Below are 27,133 nucleotides of genomic sequence, written 5' to 3'. Positions count from 1 at the left end.
TTTAAACATTATAAAGGTTAGGTAAGGGGTTTTTAGGGATAAGCATCAGGAAGGAGGGGGGGGGGTAGGGTTTGGCACCAGGAAGGAGTTTTTTAGGGTTAGGCATCAGGAAGGGGGGTTTTAAGGTTAGGAATCAAGAAGAGGGGGTTTTAGGGTTAGGTGTCAGGAAGGGGGGTTTTAAGGTTAGGCATCAAGAAGAGGGGGTTTTAGGGTTAAGTGTCAGGAAGGGGGATTTTAGGGTTAGGCATCAAGAAGAGGGGGTTTTAGGGTTAGGTGTCAGGAAGGGAGGTTTTAGAGTTAGGTGTCAGGAAGGAAGGTATTAGGGTTAGGCATCAGGAAGAGGGGGTTTTAGGGTTAGGCATCAGGAAAAGGGGGTTTTAGGGTTAGCCATCAAGAAGAGGGGGTTTTAAGAGTAGGTGTCAGGAAGGGGGGTTTTAGGGTTGGGTGTCAGGAAGGAAGGTTTTATGGTTAGACATCGGAGGGGGTATTCTGTGTGAGAGTAGGGTTAGGTTAAGTTGTAGTAAAATACCGTTAATATAAACCAATATTTTATTACCATAATTTACACTATTTACACTTTAAAAAAAAGAATATCAGTGATTTATTTTCAGTAATTTTATTTATTTATTGATGATAATTTTATTAACGAAAATGGGTATCCATTTTTCCTTGCGCCCTTATTTCATGCATGTCTTAAAGAGGCGCTGTAGTGACATATACAGCAATGGAATGTAGTATAATATTCAGGTTACCCACTTAATTATGTTAATTTTCTTGGAGAGGATACGGAACCTCAAAATTTGAGGACTCCTGAATGTAGGAGGTCTTAGGGGTGGGGGGACATTGGTAAGTTAGATCAGGAGCAGAAGAAAGAGAAGAGAAAAATATTTTTGGAACTGGGCTACATGCAGGCACGGCTACATGTCTGAACTGCGTCACGCACTCACACAGTTTTTAGCATGCTTATCGTAGCAGGCTTACTTAAAAAAAGTCCTACACAATAGCTTCACTTTGAAACCACACAAGAACAAACATTACACAGTAGCGTCACTAACTTATCTTGAACTTCCCCCACTTCTACGTGATGATCCGGAACATACAGATCCATCTTTTTTTTATTCCTACGGCATACTTTCTAAAACAGAAAAAGAGATTAGGAGCTTTCTATGCCTCGCAATTATCTTTTGTAACAGCACGAAAACTAATTAATAGATCCATTCAATTAGCGCTGTGTAGATATGCGGGACTGATAAAAACATCGTTTTTTTTCTAATTCTCTTTTTTTCCTCTTCTTTCTTTACTTTGTGAGCCCAAAACTATACAGGCTATTGTTCTGAGAGTCGGCTAATTAATCATTTGTGCCGAGTACACCCCAGATCAAATGAAAAGACTCAATACACGATACAAGATCTAGTCATCTGCGCAAGTCGCAATCGTGAATTGTTATCGCCGCTTCTCAATCATTGTGCTACAAGCGGACTCTGCTGCAACTTACAAGGGTCCCCCCCCCCCCTTTCAGCCACCGACAATGTGTGAAGCATCATAATTATGGTAATTATGACTGATTTATGAATACATTGTGACCTACAATAGAGTCATTTCACATTCACATCACAGTATTGCTTTGGGTCAAAGAGACAAAGGTGAAACTAAAAAAATTAATAAATGGGAAATAAAAGCGACTTAAAGCGGATCCGAGATGAAACACTAACTATGACTTGTCTATATGTCTTATCTAAAGTTTAGATAGTTTACCCAGCAAATCTAGCTGCAGACAGCTTCCACAGTTTATGTTTATTTATTCCTGTGATACAATGAGAGCGGCCATGTTTTGCTTGTCACATTACACACAGGCAAGCTGCAACTGCATCTCCAGCCCTCAGCTCACTCCCCTCTCCTGCTCCCTCCTCCCCTCTGCCTCTGAAATCTCTGGCTAGTAAACTCCTCCTGCCCAGACTGAGCTCCCATTCATGAGTCTGAGAATGCCAAGGCACTCTGGAGAAGCTGTGGGCAAGGCTTTCTTAGTTTATAGGGAATTAAAGTATTAAAACAAACCAAAAAAAAGTATTTGGCTTGAGGAATGCCCTATAAACTATATGAAAGGAACACAATTATGCAATGAGTAAAAGTTTTTTCTCGGATCCACTTTAAAGAGAAACTGAAGTGAAATTAAAGATAAAAAAACAGATACTTACCTAAGGAGAGTGAAGGCTCTGGGTCTTATAAAGCCTTTCTGGTCTCCTCACGGTCCCAGCGTTTCCCACAGGCTCCCCCATTAGCAGTCTTCGACCCATGGGTCATAGACTGCTCCCTTCCGCTTCTGGTGGGCTTCGGGGATCTCCGGAAGCACTCTGGCTTTGGAAGACGGGCCACTCCATACTGTCTACACATAAGCGCCCTCTCTTGTGCAGTACAGAGCCGCCCGTCTTTCGGAAGCCTGAGTGCTCCCAAAGTCTCCCGCTGTGGGAGATTTGAACTGGGGAACCAGCAATGGATCGCAGGGACTGTCAGGAGAACAGGAAGGCTCTATAGGATGGAGAGCCTTCCCTCTCCTAAGGTGAGTATCTATTTATTATTTTTATTTTTACAACAGATTCTCTTTAACCACTTGAGGACCACAGGATTACACCCCCCCCCCCCCCCCCCTAGTGACCAGGCGATTTTTTACAATTCAGTACACTGTCGCTTTAACAGTGTGCTGCACGGCCATACAACTTAGCACACAAATGAATTTTGCCTACTTTTGTTGCCACCAACAGAGCTTTCTGTTGGTGGCATTGGATCGCTGCTGCCAAGCAGAAAAAAAAACAAAAAAAAACCCAGATGTTTTCCCATTCCTCTGACAATCCCATGCACTCCAGTGATGTCACTTCCGGTTTGAATCCCCCGCTGCGAGAGGTTTCAGAAGTCTTGCCTGAGTGCTCCCGAAGACAGGCAGCTCTGTACTGCGCATGCGTGAGTGCACAAGAGAGGGCACTCGTGCATGCGCAGTGCAGAGCTGTCCGACTTCAGGAGTACACTGGCTCCCATAATCTCCCGCTGTGGCAGAGAGCAGTATTTGACCGATTGTTCGGATACTGCTTACGGGGTGACAGCCAAGGGTGTAACTACAAATAATTCCCCCCCCTCCCTGAAAAATTGGATGGGCCCCCCTCATCCTTGCACACTGGATAGGGAATGTCTACAAATGTTTGTCTACAAAACGTTGATTCATTATCAGTGGCTGAGCAGATGCAGTCATTAAAACAATTGTGCAGAGAGCAGAAAGTTTTTTCTCTCCTTGTCCTTAGTTGTCAGTCTCTCAGGACGGGGCCCCCTGTAGCTTCTGGGGCCCCCTGAGGATGCATCCCTTGCAGCGTCTATTGTTACGCCCCTGGTGACAGCGCTGGAAGGTGGATACCAGGAAAGCAGCAGGAAGTCTCCCTCTCCATAGGTATCTGTAACGGTTGGTGTCAGCAAGAACAGATTTTCTGATTATTGGTGATCTGCAGTATCACCAATAATACAGATGTTATACCTGATTATGTGGTGATCTGCAGAATCACCAATAATGCAAGTATAGCAAGACACAGGACAATCGGATGTAAAGATAGGTGTTTGGTGCAACAGTAATACAACATATAATGATCACCCAAGGAGCAGGTGATTCAGACTGCAGTCGGTGGTCACCCGAGGAGCAGGTGATACCGACCGTACTGCAGGTACTGATCACCTGAGGAGCAGGTGATTCAGACTATACTGCAACTACTGATCACCTAAGGAGCAGGTGATTCAGACTGTACTGCAGCTACTGGTCACCTGAGGAGCAGGTGATTCAGACTGTACTGTAGCTACTGATCACCTGAGGAGCAGGTGATAAAAGTGTACAGAGAATCCATCACCAGAGACTAGACGCACTGGTGAGGGCAGAAGAGTCAGACAAGCAGATTCGGCAACAGACGGACAGATACGGTACAAAGACAGAAGGCTAAATCAGAGTAGTATTCAGGCTGAGTCGGCAACAGGATCAGATAGGCAGAAGCACAGAATCAGTAGGCTGAAGAGTAGTCGAGGCTTAGCAGAAGGTCATAACAAATAATACAATTCAATTAGTACTTTAGCTATCAACAGAATCTGACTAAGTGTGGATCCCCAGCTCCTGCTGGTTCTAGGCACACTTTGGGATCTGACTAGGTCTGAGTGCTAACACGTAGCATTTGCAACAGCAGACAAAGAGCAACTGACAGGCAGGTCCTACATATACTGAGAGTGCCCCATAGCGCCTCCCCAGTCACTCAGCCAATCAGGAGCACTGCTGGAGTCAGCTGACCGGCCGATCAGCTGACTCCCCTTCTATTCGCATAAAGGTCCTGTCATCTGGCACGTGCGCGCGTAGCCCTCAGTCTATGTGCAACTGAAGGGCCAGGCAAAACTCCACCATGTAATAGCGCGGTGGAGGCTGCCGGCTGAGACGCGGAGAAAGCCGCCATGCCGCTCACCGCTGCTGCGGCCTCTCCGCTATTCACAGTCCCAGGCAAAACTCCACCATGTAATAGTGCGGCGGAGGCCGCCGGCTGAGACGCGGAGACAGCCGCCATGCCGCTCACCACTGCGGCGGCCTCTCCGCTATTCACAGTCCCAGGCAAAACTCCACCATGTATTAGCGCGGTGGAAACCGCCAGCTGAGACGCGGAGACAGCCGCCTTATCGCCCACTGCTGCAGCGGCATCTCCGCTATCCATTACAGTATCTGTTTTTTTTTTACAGTTTAACGTTCACTTTAACATTGCTAGTATCCAGTGTTTGACTATATCCCTCCTCAGCTTATCATCCCCCAACAATAGAAAAAATACCAGAAAAAGGTTTTGTACGTATCGCCGTTGTAAAAAAAAATAAAAATCTTTTTACCAAATAAGATGTGGAGGAGATTAGGAACACGTTTTACCTCGATTCATAAAATAATAAAACCTGTGCGTAATATTTTATTTTACATTGTTCTCTAATTGCAAAATCTTTTGAATCATGTTCTGCCTCCATAAGCTTTATTGACATAAGAGCACATTGTATTGACTCACATATAAATAAAGACTTAAAAGAGAAGAATGGGCCTCACATCTCCGCTGTATATATTGAATGGCTGGAAGATTGCTTGGAGAGGGAGAGTGTGGAACCGGCGCTGCCAGCTTGTGTCGGCTCCTGTCAATGGACTGATTAGGGTACATTAGTACATGTTTTTTTTGTCATTTGTATAATTTAGATTTGTGGTTATTAGTCAACAAATGTGCGGTTATATTTGATCTCTGCAGGAGGAAGCTGAAAGGAGCGGTGACAGTCGAATGACTGCTCTCTTACTGGTAATGCCCCATGGAGTATGAGGCTAATTGTACGCAGGAACAACGAGGCACATTATACAAGGAACTACAAGCAGGGCCGGCGCTACCATAACGGCAATGGGGGCAATTGCCCCAAGGCCCCCGCATCCATAGGGGCCTCCACAGGCATCCACCATCACACCACTACAGAGGAAACGGAGACAGACGGACCTGCTGTACCTGGAACTTGTCAGTCTCCTTGTTCCCCTTTATGATTAAAAACACTGTATATATTCACAATTCGTAAGAGGGTTTACTTTAAAATAAAGTGTGTCAAATACAACAGTCAAGTTTGTTAAAGTTAACAGCAAAGTGTATCATCAGTTGACTGCAAAACTTTAGCAAGGGTCTTTGCTGATCCCCCCCATTAATTTCCATGGGGTGTAGCTATCTTGCAAGCGTTTGCGTCAAAACAGACCAGATGAACTATTGCTTAACCCAAATTGATTGGTAACTGTTGATTGTAGAGGACACACCTGCCTGTTGGAAGGGCTTAAACCATGGAAAAACCCTGCCTCTGATATTGGTAAATCAGAACAAACAAGACCCCATAGGGGTCAACAATAACTCTTCATAGAAGGTAGCTGGGTGGTATACCATATCTGCATTGTGTACAGTGAGACAAAAGTAGTGAACAAATAGAGTGCCAACTCTACGATCATTTCACTCCTTAAGCGGAACGTCGTTAGGAGTATGTGTAGTGCACAAAGTATTTACAATGAATATACAATAATCATCCCCCCACCAACACACATAGATTCCCCCAGCAAACAGCCCAAGTCAGAGGTCACAGAGCCGGGCAGAAGGGGGGGGGGGAGGGGCACACAGAGCCGGGCAGAGTCAGAGGCGAGAGAGGCCCTAGCCTCAGGGTGCAGTGTAGGAGCGGGCACTCAACTCACTCAGCTACCATTCCCTTATTGTGTTTGATACAGAGAAAAATAAGGAAAGGGGGATACATGGCAGTGACTGCAAGCCGGATATCTAGAGATTAAGGTGTTGGGAGGATTGGGGGCCCAGGGGCACCTCTTACTCTAATAGCAATCAGTGTGTGATGTTTGGGGTGGTAGGGATGGAGGGGCGCACTTTGGTGTCTCAGCCTTGGGTGATAGAGGACCTTGTCCTGGCTCTAGGGGGGCATATCTAACTATACTTGGGGAGGGGGAGCACATCAGGCTAGAATACTGGGGAGAGGGGACACATCTAACTACTATACTGGGAAGGGGGGGGGGAGAACATCTGGCTACTATACTAGGGAGAAAGAGGGGGGAGCACATATGACTATTAAACTGGGGGTGGAAGGGGTGTTGTTAGGGGCACTTCTGACTACTATACTGAGGAGAGGGGGCCCCTAGGTTACTCTTGCCCCAGAGCCGCATTGTAGGTAGAACCGGCCCTGACTATAAGGTTTGAGGCAAGTCATACACAGGAGCAGGAGGTATGTGGGACATTATACACAAGAGCAGGAGGTATGAGGAAGGCACTGGGGCAGGAGGTGCGAGAGGCACCATAAACAAGGCCATGAGGTATGAGGTACTTCATACACAACATACATGAGGTATGAGGCACAGCAGACACAGGAGCATGAGGTGTGAGGCACTTCATACACTACATACATGAGGTATGAGGCACAGCAGACACAGGAGCATGAGGTGTGAGGCACTTCATACACAACATACATGAGGTATGAGGCACAGCAGACACAGGAGCATGAGGTGTGAGGCACTTCATACACTACATACATGAGGTATGAGGCACAACAGAAACAGGAGCATGAGGTGTGACACACATTATTATTATTAGCGCTGCACAGGGTATATTGTCTTGTCACTTAACTGTCCCTCAGAAGAGCTTACAATCTAATCCCTCCCATAGTCATATATCCATCTAGGGCCAATTTAGTCCATTAACTTATCTCTATTTTTGAAATATAGGAGGAAACTGGAGTGCCAGAAGGAAACCCATACAGACAGAAGGGGAACATACGAACTATGTGCAGATAGTGCTGGGATTTAAAGCAGGGATTGTTGACTGTGGTGGGGACATCAGATTATTACTTTGGTGGGGAGGCTAGGCTATGACTCCAATTTGTTGCAACAGGATATACCTTTTACCCATGCCAAATCCTCTAGTGCAGGGTTATTCAAATGTTTTAGGCCAAAGGGCCATACCACTGATTTTGAGATTGCCAGGGGGTTGAACTAACAAAATGAAACATTTTTTTTTACTGATTGCCTCTAGGTACACTGCTACAGCTATTGCTCCTGATACAGTGGCAGCTGATAACCAGTGGCTTTTGCTACTGCTCTCTTCTTCCCTCCCCACCGTTTCACCCGCCATGTCCAAGATGCTGTTCTGCCTTCCCCTTCCTCCACTCCTTCTCCTTCTCATCGATTGGGACTCCTGCATCCACGTTCCAAAAATCCCATAGGAATTGCAAGAAAAGGCCACCGGAGAAAAATATGTCCATGAATGTGGACTCTGATGGCCAATTTTTTGTAGTTCTATACTAATCACTGAGGCACTACAGGCGAGTTGAGGGGGAGGCAGAGCGGTGACATAAGTTGACCCCTGTTTGTGGCACCACAGCAAAGGCTTGCAGGCCGCAGTCAATTAACACCTAAAGAGAGCTTTGGGGGGCCTCCAGAAAAGGCTTGGTGGACTGTGTTTGGTGCGGGGAAGCGACTTTGGACATGCCTGTTCTATTGGTTCACTACTACATCTCCATATTGATCAACAAAAAGATGAGAGGGCACTTAGCATCTCCACCGCAATCATGATCTTAATGTCCTAAGCACATTAAGAACCTGCCTCCTTGTCTTAAAGGATACCCGAAGTGACATGATGATGAGATAGACATGTGTATGTACAGTGCCTAGCACACAAATAACTAAGATGCGTTCCTTTTTTTTTTCTTTTTCTGCCTGAAAGAGTTATATATCAGGTATGGAAGTGACTGACTCAGTCCTGACTCAGACAGGAAGTGACTACAGTGTGACCCTCACTGATAAGAAATTCCAACCATAAAATACTTTCCTAGCAGAAAATGGCTTCTAAGAGCAAGAAAGAGGTAAAAAGGGGAGTTTCTTATCAGTGAGGGTCATACTGTAGTCACTTCCTGTCTGAGTCAGGACTGAGTCAGCCGCTTACATACCTGATATTTAACTCTTTCAGGCAGAGAAAGAAAAAAGGAACACAGCATAGTTATTTGTGTGCTAGGCACTGTACATACCCATGTCTATCTCATCATGTTACATGTCACTTCGGGTATCCTTTAATTTTCGTATGACTCCAATTCCACTGTAAAATGCATGCTGGGAGGTCACATGTGTGCTCGTTTCTACACTGAGCTATGCTAAATATCAGGTGACCAAAAGCCCCAATAAGATGCTTCTCACCACCAAGATGATTGATGGTCTTCCGAATTCTCACACTTGGGAGGGGAAGCCTCTGGATCCTAGAGAGGCTTCCCCCACCTTCTTCGCCCTTCGGGATCCAGTGTTGATAACCCCTAGACCCGACTGGCCTCGGCTTTTTCTGCCTGAGCCGCAGATTGTAAATATTGCAGCACGCCACTGTCCCTGTGCACAGCCAGGGCCGGTCTAAGCAACAATGGGGCCCCAGGGCAAAATAAACCTGGGCATTAAGGGACCTTTTTTGCATTTGGTTCAGTCAGGGTGTGAAGCCCCAATCGGTCGGAGCTCCACATTCTGGCTACCCCAGCCTGCATGGGGGACAAGGGGTTAAAAAGTTTCAGGAGGGGGGACACCACATAATTAAAAAAAAAAAATTCCCACACTCTAAACATACAAAACAAATTGGGAAAATTGGTTGTTTGAAGATCCCTGGCATTTTTTCCTTATTGCGGCTGTATAGCGATCCCTGGCCAAAGTGCTGCGGCTGCGTATAGACCCCCTGGAAACCCCGTCAGGAAATTCATTGCTCTTTCTTTTGATACATGTAAAATTACACTGCCGTTAGGTTTGCTACTAAAAGTGACATTTACCGCATTTAAAAGTATACTTTTTTCCTTCGAAACTTTAAAATCGATTTTCTCAAAAACTATAAGGTCTTTTTGAAAAATAGTTTTTTTCCCTCTTATTCCCAATGATCTCCTTAACATATCCTGCAAATTTAGGGTTTCTAGCATTTAAGGTGGATTTGCTATTAATTGTTAAATTCGGCAGGTTTTTAAATGTGTATTTTTTTTCCTTTGAAACTTTAAAATTGATTTTCTCAAAAACTATAAGGTCTTGTTGAAAAAAATGTTTTCCTCTTTGTAGCCACTGGGGGCCCCTACATGCTCTGGGGCCCTGGGGCAATTGCCTCCTTTGCCTCTATGGTAGCGCCGGCCTTGTGCACAGCTTGTGTTGGCGCTTGTCGGGGGAGCCAACGATAGATCCCCAAGGCTCAAGCAGAGGGGGAAACTTCATTAAGAACCTGAGGCTTCCCCCTCCCGAGATAAGTACACCATAGCGGCACTTTTTTTTCCCTTACAGATTTACTTTAAACCCCCCCCCCATCCCGATGGTGCCTAATAATGACACCTGCACAGACCTCCCCCCAGCCGATGCCTCACCCTGTCCACCAGCATCCAGCTGAAATGGGCGCCCGGTGGAATAGCAGATGCTGGGGCCGCTCAATATGTAAACTGCAGCTACATATCTGCAGCAGAAGTTTGCATAGCGAGCAGCCCCGGCGCCCGCTATTCTATTCGGTGCCCTTTTCTTAAGTACTCGTCTCGTGCCCTTTTCAACTGTTCCGCCAATGAATGCCACATTGCTACAATACTGGCTTTATAAGATTTACACGTAGCTGGCATCGTTTCCTCTCCGGTTTCTTTTCAGCGAGGCCACCAGTAAGTGTTTATAAGCAAGAATGGAGGATCTCTGGAATCTCAAGGACGCCAGGAGGAGAAGTTAAAGCAAGCGCTTTATGAACTTCTGTAACTTTAAGGTCATCACGGCTGTTTGTTAAGTCTGCATTTTAACCTGTAGGTGAGTAACGATGATCTGTTTTCCTTGGATGTCTTTATGGAGAGATAGTCGCTGGGGTTTCTTTCATCCTTTTCTATAAATGTTATATTTATAAGGGTCGGGAATGTGCACATCCTGATCCTTGTTTCGCAGTCTGGTTTGAGCCGATGTAGAGAATGACAGTTATCTTTGCAGCAGCTGAATGAATTTACTCAACGATATAACAAGCTCAGATGCAGCTTGGACATGTCAATGGCAGAACACCAAGTGAATGACATTCAGCTGGTAACATCAGACTTGGAAAAGGACTTGGGAATGGGAATACTGGTTGAAGCAATGGCTACTTAACTTGTACATTCAAATTTTGTTACACTGTAGCACAGTGGTCCTCAAACTAAGGCCCGCGGGCCAAATGTTGGCTCCGGAGGCTTTTTTACCACGCACCCCCCCCCCCCCCCCACACACACACAAAATGTATTACTTAAAGATGCAGTCAGCTACATATTTAAAGGGACACTATGGCAAAAAAACGTAACATTTAAAATATGTGCAAACATAAATAAATAAGAAGTATTTTTTTCCAGAGTAAAACGAGCCATAAATTACTTTTTCTCGTATGTTGCTGTCACTTACAGTAGGTAGTAGAAATCTGACAGAAGTGACAGGTTTTGGACTAGTCCATCTCTTCATAGGGGATTCTCAGCAAGGCTTTTATTCTTTATAAAGATATTCCCTAAAAAGGTTTTAAACAATGATGCTGGCCTGCCTCCCTGCTCACTACATAGTTTTTGGCAGTTGAACAGAGCAACTGCCATTCACTAAGTGCTCTTGAAAATAAATAAATCCCTGAGAATCCCCTATGAATAGATGGACTGGTCCAAAGCCTGTCGCTTCTGTCAGATTTCTACTACCTACTGTAAGTGACAGCAACATAGGAGAAACGTAATTTATGGCTCAATTTACTCTCGAAAAAATGTACTTCTTATTTGTACATGTTTGCACATATTTTAAATTTTACAATTTTTTGCCCCTTTAAATATTGCTGGTCGCATATAGAATAGCAGTGCTGGCACCACCCATCCACATGGAAGCCAGAAAGCAGAAATTTGCTGGTTTCCAATCAAATTCCACATCAGGTGACACTGCTGTCCAATTGGACTGCAGGTTGTCACCTGGGTATGCTTCACTGTCTGGCCCGCAAAGACTTCTACATCATTTTATGTATTCTCCGGCCCTCCAGCAGTCTGAAGTATGTTAACCCGGCTCTCGACGCTAAAAGGTTTGGGGACCCCTGCTGTAGCTGACCATGGATAATGCAGTCTTCCCTGTCCCTCTGTACCTCACCGTTTCAGCACTGGGACCCCCGAACTTCACTGACAAGGGCTTGTCTATGGAGCATGGCTGCACTGCGCAGGTGCAGAGGGCTCCATGGTACTGCGCAGGTGCGAGCCGTCCTGCCAATGCACAGTGCGGCCCTGCTCATTCACATACGGGAGCGCGGGGTCAAGCTTTCAGAGTGTCCCACCCAAAAGGGGTCTGCAGGTGGATGTGAGAAGCCTCTGCAGCATCCAAAGGCTTCCCTCTATTGAGAATACTCTGTTGGAGATGCCCTAATAATTCTAATAACAGGCTGGTATATTTAGGAGTGTATGGATCTTACCACCTTATAGACAAGCCACAACGGTAAGCATACTTTTTAATCAAGCAAATAAAACAGACAATGCATTTCACAGGTGCTGGCCTACTTCCTCAGGTCAATACAAAGTGCCTTAGCAGCAGGGCTTTCGCTTTCTTCATTTTTAAGGACATTACCTTGCACATTCAGTTGTAACTGACAGCTGCTGATATATAACTGACAGCAACTGGTATATTTCAGTTCTGACAAAATATTGTCAGAACTGGAAGGGATCACTGTAAGAAGAAACTGGTGAGCTTCTGAGAGGAACTGACAGTGAGGTAAGTATGTAATATTCATTTGCAGGTACATCCTGTGTTTATTTTAAATAATTAGATAATTTTACTCAGTTCAGGTTCCCTTTAAGGGGCCAGAGACTGCTGGTATGGAAGTGGTTAATCTATAAAAATAATGATGTGTTGACTTTCTGAAGTAAGGCAGAAAGAAGAAAAGAAGAATCAAGTTCTAAAACGCCTGAAGACGTAACTAAAAAAATATAAAAAATTAATGTGACATGTAAAATTCCTTATGTTTAAAAATTCTGGTAGTGACTTGTAACAGAAATCAAATTGACGAGTGTTCTCTGTAAATCTAAACATCAATACAGACTTAACTCTCCAGTGAAAGATCTATATGAATGCAATAATAATATATACTTACAATGACTTAGGGACATGCCCTCCACACTAGAAGCACTATTGATAATTGAGTATTGACGCTTGACCTTAGATTGACAGCATAGGAAATCATATGATGGACATCATGACCATGTTATGGTTTTCACTGAGCAATGTTTTTTTTTTCTAAGCTGAATAACTATCACTAGAAAATGTCAGCTCAATATTATTTACTATTTTATTAACATCATTAATTTACAAAGGGCCAGAATATTGGAAAATATTGCACAATAAATCAGGGGTGTAAGATAAGAACTTTGCATACATAATAGCTACAACATACAGCTTAAAGGGATACTTAAGCCTGTAATAAAACACCTGATTTACTCACCTGGGGCTTCTACCAGCCCCCTGCAGCTGTCTGATGCCCTCGCAGTCACTCACGGATCCTCCGTCGTCAGCTAAGTTCGTTTCACAGACAGGCCTGGCCACGTGTAGCCTTCTTCGTGTTTCCGTCAGTGTTGCTTGCGAATTTTCACCCAAGTCATTTTCGCATCGAAAATCCAGTTTACGAATTCGGCGAATTTTCGCAAAAATCTTCAGAAATATTCGCGTCTTCGATCAGCATCGAAAATTGAAGAAACTTGCGTACACTTGTATGCGGACGCTTATGCCCTTATGCGGAAAAATGTCCTCAATAATCTGCAAGAAACTTTGCTGTATGCGGACACTTATGCAGAAAAATGTCCGCAATAATCCGCAAGAAACGTTGCTTTATGCGGATGCTTACGCCCTTATGTGGAAAAATGTCCGCAATAATCCGCTAAGACATGCATGGCGAAGCTTCGCATAGCGGTACTACGACTACGCGGAAATACATACGCGATGAACTACCAACTTAACGCAAAAATAATGGGCATTAGGCGAAAATGAATGCGAAAATATTTGATCGAAAATCGCCTGTCGAAACGAAATTAGGCGAAAATTCGGCGAAAATAATTTTTGCATTTTCGCTCATCACTGGTTTCCGTCTGCAATAGCGTCCTGCCCAGGATGCAATTGCGGAGAGCAACGCGAAGAAGGAGACACGTGGCCAGGCCTGCGCAGGTGCAGTAAGCCTGTCAGTGAAAACGAAACTAGCTGGTGGCGGGGGACCGGGGGATCCGCGAGTGACTGCGAGGGCACAGGCAGGGCTGGATTTAGGCCAAGGCCGCCTAGGCCATGGCCTAGGGCATCACAGGAGGAAGGGCACCAAAGCAGCAGGCTAAACTGGTGCAGGATTTGCAAGCTTGCAAATGCTGTAATGCAGGGAGATCAGGCGAGCACCTGACCTCGGTACTCTGCTGCTAGCTGTCTTTGCAGCAGCCACCTTGCTCTCTGTGCAAGTTTACATTGTGGCCGGCGGCTATGGACTTGGGTAGCATTGGAGATAGAAAGGAAGAGGAAGCTTCTGCACTGGAGAACAGCAGAGAAATGTGAACAAGTGGAGTAACACAGATGGCTGCTGTGGTGTGAAGGCGAGCTGGCTACCTATACTATAAGGGGGAGGAGTTAAGGTAGTCATCTGGCTACCTATACTGGAGGGAAAGGGGGAGGAGTCATCTGGCTACGTATACTAGAGGGAATTGGGAGGGGTCATCTGGCTACCTATACTGGAGGGAAAGGGGGAGGAGTCATCTGGCTACCTAAACTAGAGGGAAAGGGAAAGGGGCATCTCGTTACCTATACTGAAGGGGGGCGGCTGGTGACAGTGGCATTGGACGGTAAAGAGTACAAATCCGGCCCTGGGCACGGGACAGCTGCAGGGGGCTGGTAGAAGCCCCAGGTGAGTAAAACTGAGTTTTTATTACAGGCTTACGTATCCCTTTAAAGGTGCATAGACATCTATGATGTATGTCACCCGCTGGAACCCGATCCCCAAGGGTGACATCGCTGGGCTGGCAAGTACAGACGCATCATAGCTGTGTAGGACGCTTACAGCGGCTATGCGGGAGGGCCGAGAGAGGACAGAGCGGCACATGCATGATATCCTGCAGGGCGGGGCAGTGGCGTCTTCAAAGTAGTTTAGGCATCGATAGAAGGAAGGTTCTGTATGAGAACAGGGTTAGGTTTAGCTGCAGTGAAATATCTGTATCATTAACCAATATTCTGCTAGCAGCCATTTTTGTAATTTAGTTACAATTTTTACAACAATAAACTGTCGTCCAAAATGGCAAAGTTGTTCAGCTGACGTTTTAAAAGACTTTTAGCTAACGTGTGTACAAGGCTTAAAGTGATCCTTAAGCCAAGTAAAAAAAATGAGATTTACTCACCTGGGGCTTCCCTCAGCCCCCTGCAGCCGATCGGTGCCCTCGCAGCCCCACTCTGACGCTCCAGGACCCGCCGGCGAACACTTCCGGTTTGGCCGTCACCGGCCGACAGGCATGGGAACGCGAGTGATTCTTCTCGTTCCCAGCCTGTATATCGCCCCCCTATGCTGCTGACGGCCAAACCGGAAGTGTTCACCAGCGGGTCCTGGAGCGTCAGAACGGGGCTGCGAGGGCACTGATCGGCCGCAGGGGGCTGAGGGAAGCCCCAGGTGAGGAAATCTCATTTTTTTTACTTGGCTTAAGGATCACTTTAAAGGACATCTGAAGTCACAAGTGACATGATGAGATAGACATGTGTATGTACAGTGCCAAGCACACAAATAACTATGTTGTGTTCCTTTTTTTCTTTCTCTGCCTGAAAGAGTTAAAAATCAGGTATACAAGTGACAGTTTTAGTCTGGGTCGGGACTGGGCACGGACTATAGTGTAACCTTCACTGATAAGGAATTACATCCATAAAACACTTTTTTGGCAGAAATGGCTTCTGAGAGCAGGAAAGAGTCAAAAGGGACAATAATTCATAGATTTTAGCTCTGGCATACCTCCATGTATGTGTCATTGAGCAGAGAAGACAGTAAACACTTAAAACTCGGACAACTCGGAGGGGGAATAGTATTTTACGCCGCTTCAGAGTTTTGCGGCAGTGATGAGAGCCGTCATTCTGCTCTCACCGCGCCAAACTGAGCGGCGCCGAGTTAATATGAACTCAATAAAACTGTGCCATTTTTTAGGAGATGTATGATAGATACAATTGTTTAGCTCATTCGTTTATTTTCACCTCGGATGACCTTTAAGCCATAAGAGGAGATCAGAGGGCGGTTATTGGTGTATTTTCAATTTATTGATTTGAGTATTTATATAGGTGAAACAAATTACGCAGCCCTGTACAGGTGTATTGTCTTGCCATTAATTGTTCCTCTGAGGGGCTCACAATCTAGTCCCTACCACAGTCACATGTCTATGTATGTATAGTGTAGTGTATGTATCGTAGTCTAGGGCCAATTTTAGGGGGAAGCAAATTAACTTATCTGTAAGTTTTTGGGATGTGGGAGGAAACCGGAGTGCCCAGAGGAAACCCACACAGACACAGGGGAGAGCATACAAACTCTTTGCAGATGTTGACCTGGCTGGTATTTGAATCAGGGACCCAGTGCTGCAATGCGAGAGCACTAACCACTATGCCACCATGCTGCGCTTCTATGAGGGCAGAACCATAACTAGGACAGAAGTGCGGGGGATGAAGAAGTCAGTTTTGACATTAAGGCTAAGGTTTCCAATGTAGCGTGAAATTTTCACCTGCAAAAAATCGTATAAGATTTTTCTACTTGGTGAAAATTTGCCTGTAAATTTTTACGCAGAAAAATTTGCATTAGTTAAATATGACATAATCTGCCTAGTAACAGCTTAGTCATGACAGCTGACAATTTCCTGTAACCATGGATCTAATGCAAATTTTTGCACAAATAACGAGAAAATTCACGTTGCCTATACAAATCATTGTACACGATGTAATTTGTTATCAGTTAACCTGACTGGGCCCCGACTGGAGAATAACTGTCAGCTCCATAGCTGAATATTAACTCTTTCAGGCAGGGAAAAAAAGGAGCACAGCATAGGTGTCTATGCTTGACACTGTATATACACATCGCAGGAATTGAACACATGTGCCAACTGGATAAAATATGCTAAATACTTTAAAATTGCTGAGGAGGCAGTGGTGGACTTACCTCCTCAAAGCAGACATGAAACTGTCAATTTTCAAAGGTTTAGATTTATTAATATACTCCCCAAAAAAAAACCAGTTGCAACGCGTTCCGTAGGTGTGGCCCCGCTTCATCAGGCAATAGGGGATAGAGCATACAGCAACAAGTGTCTATGTCTCAGCCTAGCGCTTCTTTTTGTATTCACCACTGTATATACACATGTCTATTTCACCATGTCACATGTCATCTCAGGTACACTTTAACCATTTCTGCCGCCCGGACATGACGCTCACGTCCAGGTGGCTGCTATGCTGCAGGGCAGCACTTCGGCGCACTCCCGCGCGCGATAGCGGGAGAACCCCCATGCCCCTGGTAGCCCTGGGATCAGTGAATGGGAACATGGTTTCCGATCACCGGTCCGTGTCCCCAGCAGAAAAACCGAAGTGCTCTTACAAGAGGCTTCAGTCTTTCTGCACGTAAAATTTTCTGCGTCCCCTTTGTGCTTCCGCTTAGTGAGAAGCACAAGCAGAAAAAAATCTCAAGGTGGCCATCTTGTGGCCAAATAGTAAAACTACATCTACATATTTGTTACATTACAATTTACACATATAATAACATTAAAAATTAACTGTTTACTTCCCACACCAAAATATTACCCATAAATAGTTACCTAAAGGTCTGAACTTTTTAAATATGCATTTGAAGGGGGTATACTATGAACATTTTTCAAATGATAAGCTTGTAAATAGTGATGGACGCAAAATGGAAAAAGTTCACCTTTATTTCCAAATAAAATATTGGCGCCATACATTGTGATAGGGACAAAATTTAAATGGTGTCATAACCGAGACAAACGGGCAAATAAAATACATAGGTTTTAATTATGGTAGCGTGGATTATTTTAAAGCTATAATGGCCGAAAACTGAGAAATAATGATTTTTTTTTTGTATTAATCCTGTTAAAATGCATTTATAAAAAAATAATTTGCAGCAAAATGTAACACCCGAAGAAAGCCTAATTAGTGGCAGAAAAAAACAAGATATAGATCAATAAATTGTGATAAGTAGTGATAAAGTTATTAGCGAATGAATGGGAGGTGAAAATTGCTCTGATGCATAAGGTGAAAAATCCCCACGGGCCGAAATGGTTAAAGAGAGCCCGAGGTGGGCTCAAAAAAAAAAAAAAAAAAAATAGGCTACCTGATCAAGGGGCTGATCAAGTAGCCGCAAAAAAACACCACTCCCCGCTGCTCCTGTGGGCCGCACTGGCCCATTTTCACTTTCGTGACCTTTGGGTCATGATGCTGAAATGAGAGATTCATTCTCTCATTCACAGTGTGCAGGGAGGCGGGGGAGTGGCAGGAGGCGTGGCCAGGGAGAGAGAGCTGCCCAACGGCAGCTCTGGAAACCCTGCAGGAACGTTTTGAACAGGGAATCCCTCCCCCACATGTTTACCTCCGAGATGGTGACAAATATTGTCCCTAATCTCGGGTAGCTATAAGGTGTGTGTGTGTGTGTGTGTGTGGGGGGGGGGGGGGGCAGAGAGCGGGGGTGGGGGGACACACAGAGGCATGTCATGAAGCAGAGAACATGCCTCTGTGTCCCATCTGCCCACCTCGGGTTCTCTTTAAGGCAGCGTGCCAGTGGGGGTGACTAGAACTTTCTGATAACAAACACGCTGGATACACATTTTATTACATACAGAATTTCAACAGCGTAGAAGTCTTAAAATTCTTCTTGTGCTACAAGTTCATGGTTGATTATTCAGAGAACTACGGCAGCTATTAGCGATTGTTAACGGCCATTAACTTGAAAGGCTGCTAGGAACTGCTTACGGCTAGCACATTTCCCTGAATAACCCCCTTAGGTGTTGGAAAGGTTTATATACACTTCAAATTGTCATTTCTCCAGCTGGTGGGGGGAAATGTACAGTGTTTATATCTCGTGTTATGTAGAGCTTGTAAAATGGCAGATAAATATCAGCCTCTCTCGAGGGGAAATTTGAGTAAATCGATACTGAGCTTCGCCTGTATAAAACTAGGCAGCGAAACCAACTTTACAGCATTCTTTTTGTAATAACTAGGTAAAAGTGATGTGCGGTAAGAAGGAATTGCCACCCAGACGGCTATGCTGTAAAGAGGATAGGAAAAGCTCTATAATTCAGAATGATATCATGTCACAAGTTGTTGGCAGGTGAAAACCACCCATACGGGTTCCCACTCCTGGCTTCTCCCCGTTTTCTCTGTGTTGGTTGGGTACATCGGTTTAGGCTTACGCCACCTGATGGTAGAAACACCTCAGTGCAGCGTAGATGCATTCCAGAAAATGGTAGATGTTATTAGCGATATTTAACCACTTGAGGAACGTAGGCTTACACCCCCCTAGTGACCAGGCTATTTTTGCAATTTAGGCCACTGCAGCTTTAACCGCTTGCCGGCCGCTTCACGCCAATGGGCGTGGCCGCGGCGGCAGCCCCAGGACCAGCTAACGTCGATTGGCGTAAAGTCCTGGGACAGCAGTTTGCAGGAGATCGCGCGCACGCTGCAGGTGCATCTCCCGCTTGATGGGCGGAGCTGAGCTCCGCCTTCAGTCTCCGAGCGGCGATCGCCGCTCGGAAGACTGTTACATGGCGAAACTGCCGTGTATTTACATGTACAGCGCTGCGATCAGCAGCAGCGCTGTATTGGGGACAGCCGTGTGACACGGCTGTCCCCCTGGGGGACAAGAGAGCGATCCACTCTCATAGGCAGAAGCCTATGACAGCCGATCGTCATGGTTGGCCAGCTGGGGGGAGGGAGGGGATTTTGAAAAAAAAATAAAGAAAAAAGGACAATAAATATTACAAAAAAACCCCATATAAATATTTATTTAAAAAAATAAAATAAACACAGGGGGAGGGGAGGGGGCATCAGACCCCACCAACAGAGAGCTCTGTTGGGGGGGGAGAAAAGGGGGGAGGAATCACTTGTGTGCTGAGTTATACGGTCCTGCAGCTTGGCCTTAAAGCTGCAGTGGCCAATTTTAAAAAAGTGCCTGGTCTTTAGGGGGGGTTAACACTGCGGTCCTCAAGCGGTTAAGGCACACAAGTGATTTCCCCCCCCCCCCCCCCTCCTCCTTTTCTGCCTACCAACAGAGCTCTCTGTTGTTGGGCTACTATTGCTCCCAGGATGTTTATTTTTTTTTTTAATAAATATGTATTGTGTTTTTTTCCTTCAAATAAACCTATTCTATTATTATTTTTATAACACTCCCTCCCGCCGCCAGCCTATGAAAGCGATCACTGCCGTCTCCCCCAGGTAGGCAGCCGTGTCCCACGGCTGTCTCCAGTAGAACAGCACTGCCGTAGATCGCAGCGCTGTACATTGTAAATAGACGGCGGTTTCGCCATCTAACAGTCTCCTAGCGGCGATCGCCGATGGGAGACTGATGACAGAGCGGAGCTCCATCATTCAAGCAGAGATGTGCGCGATCTCCTGCAAAACCCCACCCCAGGACTTGACGCCAATTGGCGTTAGGTAGTCCTGGGGCTGCCGTCTCGTTCACGCCCATCGGCATGATGCATCATTTAGAAGTTAATATTCACCAGAACACTCCCTAAGAAGAGGTTCTTCTTTGACCTTATTGACCATATTTTTCGCTCCATAAGACGCACCTGACCATAGGACACACCTTAGTTTAGAGGAGAAAACCTAGAAAAAAAATATTCTAAACCTCGTGCTTCTGGAGTTTTCCTGCCGGCGGGCTCCTTTATGTTTGTGTTCTTCATTGCTGGCAGCATGAGCGCTAGTATGCACATGCTGCCAGGTCAAAGAGAGGTAGTGCCAATGACTCCTTCCTGCTACTATACACTGCGGGATCTGTGAGGATCACTAATAGCTTGGGGGGGGGGGGGGATTCTTCAGTCTAAAACATACACAGAACCCCCCTACCCCCACTTTCTTTTTTTATGGAGGGGGGGAGGCTTTGTAGACCCTGTTCAGGGCCACTAGTCTGCTGCCTGGTATGCTGCTCTGGTAATGAGTCAGTGGTGCTGGAGATTTAGTTAAAGAGGAACTCCAGTGAAAATAATGTAATGAAAAAGTGCTTCATTTTTACAATAAATATGTATAAATGATTAAGTCAGTGTTTGCCCATTGTAAAATATTTTAAATCCCTGATTTATATTCTGACATTTATCACATGGTGACATTTTTACTGCTGGCAGGTGATGTAGCTGCTGCATGCTTTTTTGGCAGTTGGAAGCAGCAGTAAACAGCTATTTCCCACAATGCAACAAGGTTCGCAAATAGGAAACTGCCAGTAGTACCACGGTCCTCAGAGTTTCTTGTGGGAGGGGTTTCACCACAATATCAGTCATACAGCGCCCCCTGATGGTCTGTTTGTGAATAGATTTCTCATGTAAAAGGGGTATAAGCTACTGATTGGGATATAGTTCAATTCTTGGTTGGAGTTTCTCATTAGGTTAGGAAGAGATGAGGAATACTGGAAAACTTGGGGGAGTGGCAGTTAAGATTAAGCGTCAGAAGGGGTGTTTGAGCGGATAAGGGGGGCGGTTAGGCTTAGGCATCAGGGGGAGGGTTTTGTGCGAAAGTAGGGTTAGGTTTAGCTGTAGTAAATTATCCGTAACATTTACCGATATTGTACTGTTGAAAATGAACACTTTAACCTTCTGGGGACCGCCTGTAGTTAATCCTTAACTCTGATGTGGCATAGAATTTACGTTGTCTGCTCATTCTGCTCCCGCCGCAATCGTGCACACCTGAGAGGAGAGATTAAACATGACAACTGACATCTCTCCTCAGTGATCAGGAGCCATCGCGATTGGCTCCTGGTCACGTGATCAATACGATCGCTGGCCGACCATAGTGATTACTATTATAGCAGCTGTGGTAGGAGGTGAAGAAAAGGTTCCACCCACCTTCCTGATGATCCCTCGGCGATTGTAACTCCCCTCCGCTCTGGCCGGCATCCCCGCTCGCTCTGACTCTAATGTCGGGTCCCGGCTTGATGACGTCATCAAGCCGCGACCCGGAACTTAGAGTCAGTGCGAGCGGGGACGTCGGCCACAGCGGAGGGTGCTAAAGCTGCTCATCGCTGGATCCGGGAGGTGGGTGAAGCCTGCTGGCTCTACTGGGGATACCTGGCTACACTGGGGACAGCAATGCCTAGCTATCTATACTGGGGATCCGGCTGCCTGATCCCCCAAACGCCCCCCGCATGTAAAATACGCTGGTCCTTAAGGGGGGTAAGGCTCTCGGTCCCCAAAAGGATAAACAGAAAAATATTGTTAAATGTACTGATATTCTACTATCAAAAATAAACACTTTAAATAACATTGACAAGACAAATAACATTTATATCGCGCTTTTCTCCTGGCGGACTCAAAGCACCAGAGCTGCAGCCACTAGGGTGCGCTCTATATGCAGTAGCAGTGTTAGAGAGACTTGCCTAAGGACTCCTACTGAATAGGTGCTGGCTTACTGAACAGGCAGAGCCAAGACTTAAACCCAGGTCTCCTGTTTCAGAAGCAGAGCCCTTAACCATTACACCATTCAGCCACTGAATATATATAAATAGAATATCAGTAAATGTACAGATATTCTACTATCGTCAATACACACCAAAAAAATGAGCACTACCATATCTTTGCATCTATGTGCACCACAATTAGGCCCTGTGGCAATCAATCATGTAATCACTTCACCATTTAAGAAAAAGAGAAAGCCATCCAAGGCAAAGTATAAATTACTAAAAAATAAATACTGAATCGGATCTCCAATGAAAAAATCCATATCTTTATTTCAACAAGCTAGGTATATTAACCTCCTTAGCGGTAACCCCGTGTGTGACACGGGGTAAGCCGCCGGAGGGTGCCGCTCAGGCCCTGCTGGGCCGATTTACATAATTTTTTTTTTGCTGGACGCAGCTAGCACTTTGCTAGCTGCGCCAGCACCCCGATCGCCGCCGCCGCGCGCCCGATCGCCGCTATCTGGTGCGGCGCGCGCCCCCCCCCCCCCAGACCCCTGCGCTGCCTGGCCAATCAGTGCCAGGCAGCGCCAAGGGGTGGATCGCGTCTCCCAATGACGACGCCATGGCGTGACGGCGGGAAGCCCTCCAGGAAATCCCGTTCTTTGAATGGGATTTCCTGATCGCCTATCGCCGGAGGCGATCGGCGGGGCTGGGGGGATGCCGCTGAGCAGCGGCTATCATGTAGCGAGCCCTCGGCTCGCTACATGATTTAAAAAACAAAAAACAAAAACAAAACTGCTGCGCTGCCCCCTGGCGGTATTTTTCATACCGCCAAGGGGGTTAAAACAGTTTAAAAAGTAAAAAAAAAAACCCAGAGGCTGCATGTTTTTAACTTTTTAAACAGTTTTTAATGCACCTAGCTTGTTGAAATAAAGATATGGATTTTTTCATTGGAGATCCGATTCAGTATTTATTTTTGGTAATTTATACTTGCCTTGGATGGTTTTCTCTTTTTCTTAAATGGTGAAGTGATTCTTCTATCGTCAGTTTCTTTTCCCTGCCCCGTATTTCACATACGCTTTAGAACAACCCATCAAAACCAAATGGCGCCAAAATGAACATATGCAAGCTTCCACAATCACAAATAAGTTTCTCCTGAAAACTGTATGGACTGGATTAAAATGTTAAGTGTTGTAAAATGTAGCAGAACATTTCTCAGGACTACAGAAATTTTTTTTTTAAAGCGGGATTGTCAGCCGCAAAATCGCTCTGTGTTTAATATGCATTCTGCATCCTGACCCTGCATTGCAAGCATTCCAATATAATCATAAATGTTTCTGCTGTAATGAAGGAGCCTGACTCCTTTCTGGTATATTGCTGGGGAAAAGGAAGCTTGTTCTCTTGCCTTACACATTCCTGCTCCTTACTGATTGGCTGAGGGCAGTTCAGCTTGGCATGAGGCTGAGTTGGGAAATACACCTCACCAGTCTGTAGAAGCTGCTAAAATACGATCTATGCTGCACTCGTATCTTTGAAAAGCAAGCTAGATATGACAGTGCAATTTCTAAGAGAAAAAAAGAGTAAGGCCCAGTGCACACCGGGCGGATCCGCCGGCCACATCCGCCTGAAAATCCGCGTGGCTAATGTAATTGAATGGACTGGTGCACACCGGCGGTTTGAGGTTTTTAGCAAACCGCAAACTTGCCTCCTGCTGCACGTTTGCAATAAACCTCAAACCGCCGGTGTGTACCAGCCCATTCATATACATTAGCCACGCGGATTAACAGGCGGATGCGGCCGGCGGATCGCATCAAAATTCGCTCGGTGTGCACTGCCCTAAATATCTGCACTCCGCAACCAAAATCTCTAGCGTTTTGTGGATCTGCTAGCGGTTTTGGTGTGCACTGGGCCTAAGGGACATCATTACATCAGGATTGCCTTCAGGCAGAGGCATTAAAGATGGAAAATGCCTGGAAAAGTTTTCTCTTTATTTGCTATATAAAATTCACTCAAATCAAAATGTGGACAGTACAATACATCTGTTATGTAAGTAGAGCAAGTGTTTATCTACTTATATATGTGTTTTTCCCCCTTGGATAGTATAGCTGTCCCTGTTGCTTTAACAAAACATCTTTCATGCACTGTACAAATAAATATTTTACAAATTAATTACACAGACAAACAAAGCCAGTAAGGATAATACACAGCAGTACAGCACACTTTGCACTGAGTATTTATAGATGGAACAGTTGCTAATAATAAAAATACCAAGAGACAATAGAAGAAAGAGACCTGCCCAATCAAGCTAATCGCAAACACATAACAATAATAAGTATTCTTTTGGGAACTTTGTTTTGTAAGTTTGCATGAAGTAAACAGCTATACATTTTTGCAAATAACAAGGCATTCTAGCTTTTGTAGAAAAAATGAAAAGAAAAAAAAACGACAACTCTAAGATATAATTTGAGCTGTACAAAAAACAAAGTCTCTTGCTAAAGTTAACACTCTTAAGCAGCTGACAGTGCTGTGTACCTATATAGAACGATGAGAGGGGAACTGATAGCCACAGCTTTATGTAAGCAAGCTTAGAAAATCAGAGATAAGTGCTTTTGACCTAAATCTTGTAGCGCCTCGATCTGACATCTAACCTCACAGCTGTGAAATGCGGGTCTGAGATTTAGCAGGTCGAATCTGCCAACTAACCCAGCCGTAAAGCACGCCGCGATAAGGATTTAAAGCATGATATAACACAATTAGACACCGGCCTTCTGTTTGTTTCAACACATTAGATTAGCCTAACGTTTGCGTATAGCCGCTTTTGCGCGCTTGTTTACCCGGGGCTTATATGTGCCCTACACAATGCCTTCGCACAAATAAAGCGGCGAGATGACTTTTATTTATTTTTTTTATTTTTTTTCTTCTTACAGCGTGGCAACGCCAACAGAAGATCCTTTCGGTTAAAACCTGCTAGGCCTGCGGAGATAAAGGGTGGTTTAACAGCAAAAACTAATCGCGTATAAAAATAGCGCTGGAGTAGCAACACACCTAAGGACGGCTTTAGTCAAACGTTTGTTACCTGCCAAAAAGACCATGATCTCTTCAAAATGCAATGTGGATTAAAGTATTATCTGTCGCAAGCAGAGAACCAACCTTGGAGTGGATGTTGGAAACGTGCTCATCATAATTTTCATGTCTTTGGATAAGAAAGCCGCCCGCCTCTGCTAGATTGCAGAACTGGTTTAAAGTGTTCCCTCTACGAGGAGCGAATACCATCGCCTTTCCCTAGCAGGATAAAGGAGAGAGGAAAAAATAAATAAACATGATGCAAGCAAGTTGATGAGCGAATAGCCATAAAATTTCAATATAGCGAAACATTCTCTTTAAAGGGAACCTGAAGCAAATGAAAACAAAAAAACATATGATGTAATGAATTGTATGTGTAGTATGGATCATGAATAGAACTTTAGTAGCAAAGGAAAGAGTCTTATATTATTTCTTATTTTTTCAGTTATAAGTAGAAATAATAACCCTGTGAACTGTCCTGCAGTAAAACCTTATCTTAAAGGGAACCAGAGGCCCCAGAAAAAAGATTCTATACATACCTGGGGCTTCCTCCAGCCCCATACGTACGGATCACTCCCACGCCGCCGTCCTCCGCTTCCTGTATCAGCCAGTTCCGGGTCCCGTAGTTTCGGCCAGTCGGCGGCAGCACGCGGCCAATTGTCCGCATCACAGGGGCTCCTGGCATACCCTTACGCGTGCGGTTGCATACTGCGCAGCCGCACGCGTAAGGGTATGGAGGGAGCCACTGCTCATGCGGACAATTGGCCGCGTCCGCCGGAAGTGACGGGACCCGGTACTGGCGGATCCAGGAAGCGGAAGACGGCGGCGTGGGAGCGATCCGTGCATACGGGGCTGGAGGAAGCCCCAGGTATGTATAGAATCTTTTTTCTGGGGCCTCTGGTTCCCTTTAAGCTATCTGTCACTGTTTCTTGGCTGTTTAAAGAGAACCAGAGCCGGAGAAGAAGTAGATTTATACATACCTGGGGCTTCCATAAGCCTGGATCGCTCCCACGCCACCTTTATCTGCTGCCTCTGTCCGCCGGTACCGGGTCCCGTCATTTCGTCCAGTCGAGCCAGTGGACGCAAGCGCAGTGCGCTCCCTTTGTACTGCGCAGGCGCATGCGTACAGAGCCAAGGGGGAGCCCCTGTGCATGCGGAAGACTGGCCGCGTCTGGCGGCTTCACTGACGAGACCCGGTACCGGTGATAGAGGCATCGGAGGACGGCGGCGTGGGAGCGATCCAGGCTTATGGAGTTGGAGGAAGCCCCAGGTATGTATAACATCTTTTTCCATTTTTAAGTTTTCCCTCCTCTCTGGTTCCCTTTAAGTGCTTCAGAAAACAGGACTGTAATAGACCCAGTGGGTGGAATAGCACAGAGAAGCTCTTTTGCACAGATAACAACTGAGGGTAGAAGCACACTGGGCTGTGCATGAAAGTTAGCATTGTGCTGCATACGTGTTTGTGCATTTTCAGTGTGTTTTGAGTATGTTTGCGTTTTGCATTTCATTCTGCACATGCGTTTTCCTTGCGTTTTGCACACGTTTTAATGCGTTTGTGGTTCGCATATATAAATCACATATGAGTTTTGTGTGCGTTTTGATATGCATTTTATGCTAATCACTATGAAGTCAACAGGAAGCATAAATACCGTCTTTCCCTGAAAATAAGACAGTGTCTTATATTAATTTGTGCTCTAAAAGATGTACTAGGGCTTATTTTCAGGGAATGTCTTATATTTCTATTAGGAAGTGTCTCTCAGCAGAACATTTCCTGTTCCTTTGTACTGTGATATTCATGGATTTGAAAGTATGCTTCTGTACAGCTCAGGCACCTGCCCTGTCTTCCCTGCACACAGCTGATAACCTTGCTGTGTGCTGGGATGACAGGATCAGTGCCCGATTGGCACTGCACC

The 27,133-nt window shown here is 45.4% G+C and overlaps 1 protein-coding gene across 2 annotated transcripts in view; it reads right to left on the bottom strand.

The window, feature by feature from the left end:
* CAMKMT (calmodulin-lysine N-methyltransferase) overlaps window positions 1–27,133 on the bottom strand; it is a 594,578-nt gene that overhangs the window by 25,334 nt on the left and 542,111 nt on the right. The window contains exons 10-11 of one of the 2 annotated variants that reach the window (XM_068233024.1): window positions 25,308–25,439; window positions 1,056–1,135 (exon numbers count right to left, since the gene is read on the bottom strand). In XM_068233024.1, coding sequence (XP_068089125.1) covers window positions 1,056–1,135; window positions 25,308–25,439 — 212 coding nt within the window. The remainder of the gene's footprint in view (window positions 1–1,055; window positions 1,136–25,307; window positions 25,440–27,133) is intronic. The other variant, XM_068233025.1, reaches the window with a different exon arrangement.

Source organism: Hyperolius riggenbachi, chromosome 4, assembly GCF_040937935.1.
Source record: "Hyperolius riggenbachi isolate aHypRig1 chromosome 4, aHypRig1.pri, whole genome shotgun sequence".
Taxonomy (NCBI): domain Eukaryota; kingdom Metazoa; phylum Chordata; class Amphibia; order Anura; family Hyperoliidae; genus Hyperolius; species Hyperolius riggenbachi.
This window is presented reverse-complemented; position numbering and strand designations above follow the sequence as displayed.